The sequence below is a fragment of the Oncorhynchus kisutch genome, linkage group LG30 (genome assembly GCF_002021735.2).
Source record: "Oncorhynchus kisutch isolate 150728-3 linkage group LG30, Okis_V2, whole genome shotgun sequence".
Lineage (NCBI taxonomy): Eukaryota > Metazoa > Chordata > Actinopteri > Salmoniformes > Salmonidae > Oncorhynchus > Oncorhynchus kisutch.
In genome coordinates, this window is record NC_034203.2 from 6,991,738 (window position 1) to 7,003,475 (window position 11,738).

Consider the following 11,738-nt stretch of genomic DNA (forward strand, 5'->3'; position numbering starts at 1 on the left):
CCCCACCTATCCTTTTCAGTAGTTAAATGCCATTTTGTAATGCATCTATTTTGGGGCTCCCGAGTGGTGCACCTCAGTGCTAGAGGTGTCACTATAGACATTGGGTGTTATTGGGAGTACCATAGGGCGGTGCACAAGTTGTCCAGCATCGTCCGGGTTAGGGTTGACCACCGCAGGTAGTAAGAAAAAACACAAACTGTAAAAGACATATCTTTTTTTTATTCAAATAATTCAAAATTCAAGCAAGTCCCTGATAAATGTCTGACATTCCTACAGTAGCATATGTAATGTTTTTCTCTCATATTATATTTACAAGTATATTTATATTCAGAGTATAATTAACATATTTACTGTAAAAACATAATACTGGTCAAGATCTGGAAAGTTTGTCAATTTAAAGTTATATGAAATAAGTCTTGAGACAAGACAAAAGGGAAATGTGATTTTTTTTGTTAAAGGTTTTGAAGGCTAGCTAGCTAACTAGATTCTAACTTGAGATTTGTACATATATCTCGAACTTCAGACAAATCACATCGATGGAAGCAATTTTCTAGTTAAAGGTGCACACACATATCTCAGGGAGGAAGAAAGCCATATAAATTCACATTTGGGGGGGGGGCTGGTACAAGAACACAACTCCTCTAAATGTTCAACTTTCGAATATAGAGTCCAACGGCCTTTTCTCTACATTCCTCTCTCCTGACAAACCAGGGCATAGAACCTTCCCAAACACAAGAGTTGAGCATTCTTCCAGTTCTGACTAGCACCTAATCTGTGGATTTCTCCCCTCTCAGTGCATAAATATACATATTTATATTCATATACAACACCGTTTTAAAATAAAACTAGATGCTGGACTGTGAAGTCCACCTGCTTGGAAATGTAGTGATTGACTTCACTGGGTTTAAAGGTGAAGAGTCACTGTAGGTAAGTAAATGTTACCTCCACCACATTTAATTTGAAATCATTTCTGTTGGTAGAAATCATAATTTATTTGCTTTTGATTGCTTCCAGGTGAAATTTGTAATATAGGTGAAGTGTCCCAAAAAAGTTATCACCTCTGCCTTTAGAGTGGCAAAAGGAATGTAAGGGGGGTGGGGGGAGCGAGAAAAAAAACGTAGCTGTATCAAATTAAATGAATGCACCACAATCAAGAACGAGATCCCAACCATATTCCTGAACTAATTCATTCAGCATATCGTGCTCCATTGTGGCCAATGCCTAGGTTTGAGGGCTAGCACTGCTGTCTGCATATGCTAATCTTTCTGGTGCAGGTTGTATGTAACCAGAGACCTGTATTTATCCATTAATCATATAATGTTTTTGTATTTTACTCTTTTACTCTTACTCCATGTTGACCAGGGGGGCACTACTACATCATGTGAAACATCTGGGAGTAGCTGCAATCTGAAGAGACAATACCAATCTTGGTAAAGCCACATTTGGCTACTAAAATCAATGGCAACCAACCCGTTCCAGGGAAGGATACCTCATCTCTCTCTCTCCTGCTGCTCTCCTCCCTTGTAAAATAATTTGTGTGTGTAATTTTTTGTTGTAGTTTTACAGAACATGAGCGAATCAGTTGATGTGTTGGTGACACACTTGTGTATATATGTGCCAACTTTGGTTGCTCACAGCAGTGTGCACGTGCCAGACTTTCCCTCGTCGTCACCCCCCCCAGCGGACTCTTTCCTGTTGGGGTCATTGAGCTCGTCAAACAGTCCCGTTTCTATCATCTCCTGTTGCCATGGAATGGCTACGGCTCCCGTGCCAATCTCCTTGAAGAACTTCTCATCGTTGGCATCGAACACAATGCCCTTGATCTCAGAGAACTCAGCAATGTCGCCAGTGTCCTTGGCGTACACCACGTTGGGCTTGGGCACCCAAGGGGGGTCGATCAGACCAGCCTCCAGACGAGGGAAGTTGATGGCCTTGAACCACTCGTGTTTTCGGGGATCCTCGCCGCCTCCCCTGTAGAGGACAGAATTGTGACACCTCCGCATTAGGATCATACTGGCAGGTCAAGGCTAAATAGGTTTACGACACAGTTGACTAGTTGTTTTCAGAGTGCATTGGATAGTCTTGATTCTGCCTTGATCAATTGTAATGTAGGGAGATGACTAATAACCGAGTTGAAAATCTGTTGTATCAGCATGCTAGCATGTTTGCCATCAACAGGGTTGGGGTCAATTCCATTTAAATTCCTGTCAATTCAGGAAGTACACTGACATTCCAATTCAATAAGGATCACTTGGAACTGGAAAATGAATGGAATTGAAAAGGAATGGCCAACCCTTGCCATCAAGCTAGCCAGACAGTCAAAATGCTATTATCCCAGCAATGGTGAGCTACCTGACTTGAAAGGGCTGTTTCTTCATAAATTACAACATCAGTAGGAAATAGAGAATTGTTATTATTGCAAATATTAGTCGTAGCCTGGACGGACCGATGCTCTTACTTGCAGCCCAGGCGTTCATCAGTCTTCTTCTTAAGGAACTCCTGAATGATGGCCTTGGTTGGCGCGTCAAAGTTCTTGTGCTCCCATGGGGGTTCATCATTGATGATGCGACGCTGCACCTCCTCCTTCTCCACCTTCTGCTTCCCGGATTCGGGACCCTTGAAAGGGGTGTAGGCGGCCACCATCTCGTAGATGCTGCAGCCCAGGGCCCACCAGTCCACGGACGTCCTATAGGGAACATCCTGTAGGATCTCAGGGGCCATGTATGCTCCGGTCCCAGCCTGGGACGGGGTAGGGGAGGTAGGAGAGAGATTCAGGGAGTAGGGTAGAAAGATGAAGGAGACAATAAGAGGACAACTCATCATTGTACAGTATGTTTGAAATATACGTTTTAGTTTTAGTTTGGCACATTTTCTATACACACAGACAGACAGACAGACACACACTCACACATCTATATGGATAACCATGCACAATCATAGCATTACAAATGTGAGTAGTAATACATCCTGTTGAGAATGATCAAACCTGTGGTCTTGTACTGTGGAGCAGGGATTATCAACTAGATTCAGCCGCTGGGCGATTTTTTCTTGACTAAACATAATAATTTCAAACCTTGCTTTGTATATGATCACATGTATCTCTCTATTATGCGTGGGAATACTTGGGAACAGATTTCCAAAATTAAAATCACTTGGAGCTAATTTCCTGATGTTTTTACAGTCTTTTATGGCCAACAATGAACATAAAATAAAATACAAATTATTTATTTAGTTTTGCTTAGAAAACTTGTGGGGGGGGGGATACATTTGCCCTACAGGCCACCAGTTGGGGAACCATGCTGTAGAGGATGATACCTTCAAAGTGTGTTTGCTACCACAGCCCTATAAATTAGATCTTTAGCATGATTTCAAGGGCTTCTCCCCTTGTCTGACTGGTATCAGATATCTATTAGATTTTATCCTGCATGAGTTTAAGCAGGCCTGCTTGCCAGGTTTCTCCTTGTACACTTATTTAAGAGGAATGGACTTGCCACTCCCATTCTTAAGTTGACTATTGACCCGGGGCTTAAACGCTAAGCACGTTGAAAGCACCTCTCCAAAACATGGATTGCATTGGATTTTTCATTTCATCAGCTAGGGAATACTCCCTGTGATTGGTCAAATCAAAGCCCTCCAAACACCTGATTGGTCCAGCCTTGACTCAGTAAGGACATTGGCCAAACAGCTGGGGAAAACTTTGTCCTCTAATTCCTTGACTTTTTTGGTAGATCCAAGGGCAATGGACAAGGGAGCGATCACCTTGCTTACTCCATTGAGTACCTTGGGTATTCTGCATGACCTTTTCAACTTTTATTGTAGTAAATCTAAATCTAAATCACTTTAAAACTGCCCAACAATGTGGATATGTATGCTTTTACATGAAACCCTACAGGCAAAGTTATTTTATTGGGCTCACTAATACATAGTCAAGAAATAACAACACTACACATACATTCTTTAATGTATGGTTTACCTGATTTGACCAGTCTGATCAGGGAACAGATTTGTGTAATGCCTGCTAAGTAAGAGGCTTAAAAGGCCAAAGCCAGCCAAGCCTTTGGGGGGTTAGCCACAGCTCCCTGGTCTGCCAATGAGGACCAGAGAAGATCACTGGATAATGAGCTTACTGGGCTTCTATAGAGCCTGCAACTTATTCTTTGCCATTATTGACCTGCAGAGATGCCCCAATCTGTAAAACTCTCTAATGAATCATTTTTACAGTACAGCTAATGGTAGTCTGGTTCACATGATTGATACACGTACACACATCATCTTAGGAACTAGCACAGGAAAAAGTCTTCCACATATGCACTTTTCATCAAGTATCAGTTAAACACCCAGGGACCAACACAATTATAACAATTAACACAATTAGCCTTGTCTACTCTGAATCACCTAGACAACTTTGCAGTATTTAGTTTTTTAAGTGTTATTCTTTACAGTATTAGCCCAGAATGTTTTTGTGTTATTACATACAACCGGGAATAACTTTTGGATATCAGAGCGGCGGTAACTCACCAGCATTACCAACATTACGACCAGGAATACGACTTTCCCGAATTGGATCCTTTGTCCAGGGCCGTTGAACTGATTAGGGAGGTAGCCTAGTGGTTAGAGCGTTGGACTAGTAACAGAAAGATCGAATCCCCGAGCTGACAAGGTCAAATCTGTCGTTCTGCCCCTGAACCAGACAGTGAACCAACTGTTCACTGCCCGTCATTGAAAATAAGAATTTGTTCTTAACTGACTTGCCTAGTTAAATAAAGGTCAAATAAAAAACTTAAAACATTCCAGAGGCTGATCCAAAACACTGCAGGCAGAGAAGAGGTCTAGTCTGACTAAGGAGGCACACACACCACCCACTACTTCCGAGTATATTACTCACAAATTTTCAGTCTCTGGATAATAAACTTGACAAGCTCAGGGTGAGGATTTCCTTCCAGAGAGACATCAGGGATTGTAAACATACTCTGTTTCATGGAAACATGGCTCTCTAGGGATATACTGTCTGAGTCCATACAGCCAGTTGGGTTCTCAGTTCATCACACAGACAGGAATAAATATCTCTCCTGGAAGAAGAAGGGCAGGGGTGAGTTTTTCATGATTAACTACTCATGGTGTAATTGTGATAACATACAGGAACTTAAGTCCTTTTGTTCACCCAACCTAGAGTACCTCACAATCAAATGCCAACTGTATTACCTCCCAAGAGAATGATCTTTGGTTACAGTCACAGCTGTGTATATTCCCCTTCAAGCCGATACCACGATGACCCTTAAAGAACTTAACTGGACTTTATGCAAACTGGAAACCACATATCCTGAGACCACGTTTATTGTAGCTAGAGATTTTAACAAATACAATTTGAAGAAAACGCTACTGAAGTTCTATCAACACATTGACTGTAGTACTCTCGCTGCTAAAACACTTGACCACTGCTACTCCAACTTACGGGATACCTGCAAGGCCCTCCCCCGCCCTGCATTTGGCAAATCTGATCACAGCTACATTTTTCTCCTCCCTTCCTATAGGCAGAAACTCAAGCAGGAAGTACCCGTGCTAAGGACTATTCAACAATGGTCTGACCAATCGGAATCCACACTTCAAGATTGTTTTGATCACACGGACTGGGATTTGTTCCGGTTAGCCTCTATGAATAACATGAACGAATACACTGATATGGTGACTGAGTTTATCAGGAAGTGTATAGAATATACAAATATACTATTAAAACCTACCCTAACAAGAAATAAAACCTACCCTAACATCTGTGGATAGATGGCAGCATTCGCACAAAACTGAAAGCGCAAACCACCACATTTAACTATGGCAAGGTGACTGGGAATATGGCCGAATACAAACAGTGTAGTTATTCCTTCCGCAAGACAATCAAACAGGCAAATGTCAGTATAGAGACAAAGTGGAGTCGCAATTCAATGGCTCAGACACGAGACGTACGTGGCAGTGTCTACAGACAATCACGGACTACAAAGGGAATACCAGCCATGTCGTGGACACCGACGTCTTGCTTCCGGACAAGCTAAACACCTTCTTTGCTCGCTTTGAGGATAACACAGTGCCCCGATGCAGCCCGCTATCAAGGACTGTGGGCTCTCCTTCTCCGTGGATGACTTGAGTAAGACATTTAAGAATGTTAACCCTCGCAAGGCTGCTGACATCCCTAGTCGCGTCCTCAGAGCATGCACAGACCAGCTGGCTGGAGTGTTTACCAACATATTCAACCTCTCCCTATCCCAGTCTGCTGCCCCCGCATGCTTCAAGATGTCCACCATTGTTCCTGTACCCAAGAAAGCAAAGGTAACTGAACTAAATGACTATTGCCCCATAGCACTCACTTCTGTCATCATGCTTTGAGAGACTAGTCAAGCATCAAATCACCTCTACCTTAACTGCCACCCTAAACCCACTTCAATTTGCTTACCGCCCCAATTTGCTTACCGCCACAACAACCACCCGAGCCACTGCCTGTTCACCCTGCTGTTATCCAGTAGGTGAGGTCAGTACAGGTGCATCAAAGCTGGGACTAAGAGACTCTCAGGCCATCAGACTGTTTAAATAGCCATCAGTAGCACCTTAGAGGCTGCTTCCCTGTATAGACTTGAAATCCCTGGCCACTTAAATAACGGAACACTAGTCACTTTAATAATGTGTACATATTTTGCATTACTCATCTCATATGTATATACTGTATTCTATTCTATTCTACTGTATCTTTGTCTATGCTGCTCCGACATTGCTCATCCAAATATTTATATATTCTTAATTCCATTCTTTTACTTTATATTTGTGTGTATTGTGTGTATTATTGTGAAATTGTTATATGTTATTTGTTAGATATTACTGCGTTATTTAAGTGGAGCTAGAAAAATAAGCATTTTGCTACACCTCAATAACATCTGCTAAACACGTGTATGTGACCAATAATATTTGACTTGATTTGATTTGAGGAGATGCTTCTAAACTATCTGTTTTTTTGTTCTTTGTCTTGCAAACTCCTGTACTGTGTCTTTGATTGGTCAGATTTTTGAATCCTGGTTTGTTGGAAAGACAGACATGTTCCATAGACCATTCTACATTCTCAATAGGCTACATAAGTATAGCCTATCTTTAAATAGCACAAAGGTGCTGTACACAAGATTAGGCAGTAAACTGTACACAAATGATCCCAGAATCTCTTTTTCACTGTTGAGATCAGTGTTTGTTGCAAGTGGACACCCCTTGACATATTCCCTACCCAAACCAACCAAACCCCCAACTTGACTTTCAACGCAGTCACTCAGCCCCAAAAATGTTCATCCTATAATTGGCTGGGCTATAATAACCACTAGGGATCAAATGGATTATATAATGAAGGCAGTCTCCTCTTGGACAGATCCTTAATGATCCAGTAAGCCCTCTCCAGATTTACAGCAAATGCTTTAGAGACAGAGAGAGGGTCCAGATAGAATATAAATTAGGTCAAAAGTCACTAACCCTAACCCTGGCAGGACCCCATTTCCAGGGAAAACATATTTAGCCCCATCATCTAATAGCTCATCCTAGGCAGGTATAAAAATTGTCAAAAGCTCCAGCCATCCAAGTCATAGACTGTTCTCTCTGCTACTGCATGGCAAGCGGTACTGGTGCACCAAGTCTGGAACTAAAAGGACCCTGAACAGCTTCTACCCCTAAGCCATAAGACTGCTAAATAGTTAACCAAATACACTATATATACAAAAGTATGTGGACACACCTTCAAATGTGTGAATTTTGCTACAGGTATATAAAAATCGACCACACAGCCATGCAGTCTCCATATACAAACATTGTCAGTAGATTGGCCTTACTGAAGAGCCCAGTGACTTTCAACGTGGCACCGTCAAAGGATAGCACCTTTCCAGCAAGTCAGTTTGTCAAATTTCTGCCCTGCTAGAGCTGCCAAGGTTAACTGTAAGTGCTGTTACTGTAAAGTGGAAATGTCTAGGAGCAACAACGGCTCGGCCGCGAAGTGGTAGGCCCCACAAGCTCACAGAACGGGAACGTTGAGTGCTGAAGCGCCTAGCGCGTAAAAAACGTCTGTCCTCGGTTGCAACACTCATTACCAAGTTCCAAACTGCAACGTCAGCATAAGAACTGTTAGTCGGGAGCTTCATGACATGGGTTTGCATGGCCGACTAGCCGCACACAGGTCAAGGACTACCATATGCAATGCCAAGTGTCGGCTGGAGTGCTGTAATGCTCACCGCCATTGGATTCTGGATTCTGGAAAGGCATTCTCTGGAGTGATGAAACATTTCATGGTTCGGACTAGGGAAATCTTAACGCTACAGCATACAATGACATTCTAGACGATTTTGTGCCTTTTCCTGATTCAGCATGACAATGCCCTCGTGCACAAAGTGAGGTCCATACAGAAATGTTTTTTTTCAAGATTGGTGTGTAAGAACTTGATAGGCCTTAACAGAGCCCTGACCTCAACCCCATCAAACACCTTTTGGATGAATTGGAACGCTGACTGCGAGCCAGGCCTAATCACCCAACATCAGTGCCTGACCTCACTAATGCTCTTGTGGCTGAAATGGAAGCAAGTCCCTGCAGCAATGTTCCAACATCTAGTGGAAAGCCTTCCCAGAAGAGTGAAGGCTGTTATAGCAGCAAAGGGGGGACCAACTCCATATTAATGCCCAGGATTTTGGAATGAGATGTTTGACAAGCACATATGTCCACATACTTTTGGTCATGTAGTGTAGCTACCTGGATTATCTGCATAGACCTTTATTGCACTCTTGCACTCTTTTCACATACGCTGCTGCTACTGTCTATGATCTATCCTGTTGCCTAGTCACTTTATCCCTACCTATACACTGAGTGTACAAAACATTATGGACATCTTCCTAATATTGAGTTGCACCCCCCCACCCCCATTTCCCCTCAGAACAGCTCAAATTTATCGAGGCACATATTCTACAAGGTGTTGAAAGCGTTCCACAGGGATGCGGGCCCATGTTGACTCCAATGCTTCCCACAGTTGTGTCAAGATGGCTGGATGTCTTTCGGGTGGTGGACCATTCTTGATACACACAGGAAACTGTTGAGTGTGAAAATCCCAGAAGTGTTGCAGTTCTTGACACAAACCGGTGCACCTGGCATTGACAATTTATCAGAAGTCCCTTGCAAATACATTAGAAGCTACAGACATGTGAACCATTGAAATTGTCACACTATGTTGAAAAGGTCATTTTTCTGCAAGCTTGCTGTCAGATCGCAATCATAAAGGAACCTTTCACGTCTTCAACTCTCGTCTTATTGCCTTCATTGTCATGACATTCTCATAATCTCTTCATTCTCCACCATCCCTACAGCTACCGACTTTTGATAGTTTCCCATTGTCACAGTCAACTACAAGTTCTTTAAAAAATCCAACTTCAAAAGGCTTACCTTCTGGGAGATGGTCTTTCCGGCGGGCAGCTCCACAGCCAAACCCAGATCAGAGAGTCGGCACTGGCCAAAGCTGTCCAGCAGCACGTTCTCTGGCTTCATGTCACGGTATATGATATCCATTTCATGCAGATGAAGGATGCCTGTGCAGATCTGTGCTGTGTAGTAGATGATACGTGGCATCTCGATACCCTTGGTCTTCTCACTGACGTAATAGATGTGGTACCTGAGGTCACCGCCGTTCATGAGAGTCATGACAAGGCACAGGTGGGTCTTGGTGTCGTAGGCGTAGGCCAGGTTGACAAGAAACAGGCTGTTGACCTTTTCCAGGATCTGCTTCTCCAGCAGGGCCATCTTCTCACCGTGTTTCTTCTTCAGGCGTTTCTTGCACAGCTTCTTGGAGGCGTACATCTGGCCTGTGTTTTTCACCTGTACGGCACATACCTGGACAGAGGGAGGCCATGGGTTAAGAGGACTCCTGAATACCTCAGCAAAGCTCCCTAACGGTTGTATAAATGGCGCCTCATGACACTAAGCTTTGATACTGCCCCTATGCTCTAACAAGGAGACATTTGGTTTTTATTATTGACAATTCTCATCTTTCGGAACAACTCGATAATGATACAACCCTGAAAGTATGCATGGAAGAGTAAGGTGTGATGAAACGGATAAAAAAATGAAGATCTGTGGGTGAACTTTTAGAGAGAGAGATTAGTTCTTTGCAAAGACAAACTGAGGTGTATTTTGTACTAATAGACACTGTGCATCAGTGAAACTATGGGAAAGACTACATAGGATTAATCATTTATTTTGTGCATAGTTCTTGTGTGCATTTTCCTGTTGTCACAAAGGTTTTACATATTCATTAAATAGATAATATTGCAGATACATATTACTGACACATTTTGCACATGTTGCCAAGACATGCTGCTACTGTATTGGTTTCTACATGCTTACCTCTCCGAAACCTCCCTTGCCCAGAGTTCTGAACTCATAGAAGGTTTTATCACTGATGGGCTGCTTCTCGTACTCCTTCCACTGCAGAAATTTGTCAAAGAAGGGGCTAGTTTGGTAATCCGTGAAGGGTTTGTCTTTCAGAAACTCCCGTGTGGCTTCCTTCACCTTAACATTGATCACTTCATCAAAGTCATTGTCCGTCACTGCCTTGCACTTGTCGGCTACCTCCGCAGTGAGGTAGGTCAGGAAGTTCTTGGAGGCGTCCTTGCAGAACTTGTTTATCATGTTTGTCCTCTGCTTGTCCTTGTCAGCGCCTTCCGCCAGATCCCAGTCATTCAGCTCATCCAGGAACTCAGCGGCATTGATGTACTCTGGGGTAGCAGCCAGGAACTGCCGGAAAAACTTCTTGCCGATCGGCTGCCTCTCGCAGAGCGACTCAAAGTTCTTCTCCACAGTTTCCCTGATGGCGACACACAGCTCGGCCTTAGGTAGCGACAGACTTCGACGACGCTTTTTCATCTCCTTGTCGTCACCACCCTGGGCTTTCAGGTAGGCCGTGTTGGCCACAAGGTTATCCAATCCCCCCATGTCACACATCTTGGCGGCTTTGTCGATCTGTCCCACCTACGCGACTGGGTTCTTCAGCGGTTCCTTAGGATCCCTTGCTCGGTGCAGTGTGTTTCTGAGTGTGCGTGTCTGTGTGAGTGTGCGTGTCTGTGTGAGTGTGCGACTCACTCCAAAGTCAGGGTGTGAATGAGCGACTACACCACAAGTACCTGCAGACCTAAGACACACTGACACACCCAGTAATTACTCATTCAGAATTAAATACCTGGGAGGGATTTTGACTTAAGGATATTTGTGTGGTCTATTCGTAGATGCTGGTCACGGAAAGGGAAACGTAAGAAGGTTCTCTCCTAAGAGGCTTTATGGCTCTCTATATTTGGCCCGTTGTCGACCTGTGACTTGCGGGGCCCATTGAGTTCTGTTGACTAAAAACTAAGGGCGAGATGATGTGAAGAAAGGAAGAAGATCTGTCTGCACATACTCATACACACAAACAACACACATACTCACTCAAACATCCCTCATCCACATGCCATTTTGTTTTCAACAAACCACCATTTATTGAAAACAAGAGAGGGATCAAGAGTTGTAAGTAGAGTAGAGTAAACAATGGCCTTGCAAAGAACCAGGTCAACAAAGGTAGCTCTCTTGACTTTTTCGCTCTCTGTCTCCCAGTATCAGCAGTCCACTTCAGAGAGCTTACTCGTAATCTGATTGCCTCTCCTTCCTCCCCACCGCACTCTCTCTCTCACGCACACACACACAGACACACACTG

The 11,738-nt window shown here is 43.4% G+C and overlaps 1 protein-coding gene across 1 annotated transcript; it reads right to left on the reverse strand.

Annotated features, from left to right (window-relative positions):
• Positions 1-199: 199 nt before the first annotated feature.
• On the reverse strand, positions 200-11,201 carry LOC109875341 (rhodopsin kinase grk7a-like). Its single transcript, XM_020467669.2, has 4 exons — positions 10,396-11,201; positions 9,439-9,882; positions 2,459-2,739; positions 200-1,971 (listed from the first exon to the last, which is right to left on the reverse strand). Exons 1-4 carry the CDS (start codon positions 10,990-10,992, stop codon positions 1,632-1,634), a joined length of 1,662 nt encoding a protein of 553 aa, XP_020323258.1. The 5' UTR covers positions 10,993-11,201; the 3' UTR covers positions 200-1,631.
• Between the last annotated feature and the right edge of the window lie 537 nt (positions 11,202-11,738).

What these genes read in the sequence shown, in the direction of transcription:
- LOC109875341 (XM_020467669.2), bottom strand. Translation starts at nt 10,992, where the DNA reads ATGTGTGACATGGGGGGATTGGATAACCTTGTGGCCAACACGGCCTAC. An exon ending in GCAAGGGAGGTTTCGGAGAG is followed by an intron (nt 9,883 to 10,395) that starts GTAAGCATGTAG and finishes CCCTCTGTCCAG; the next exon opens with GTATGTGCCGTACAGGTGAA. An exon ending in GAAAGACCATCTCCCAGAAG is followed by an intron (nt 2,740 to 9,438) that starts GTAAGCCTTTTG and finishes ACCCCGTCCCAG; the next exon opens with GCTGGGACCGGAGCATACAT.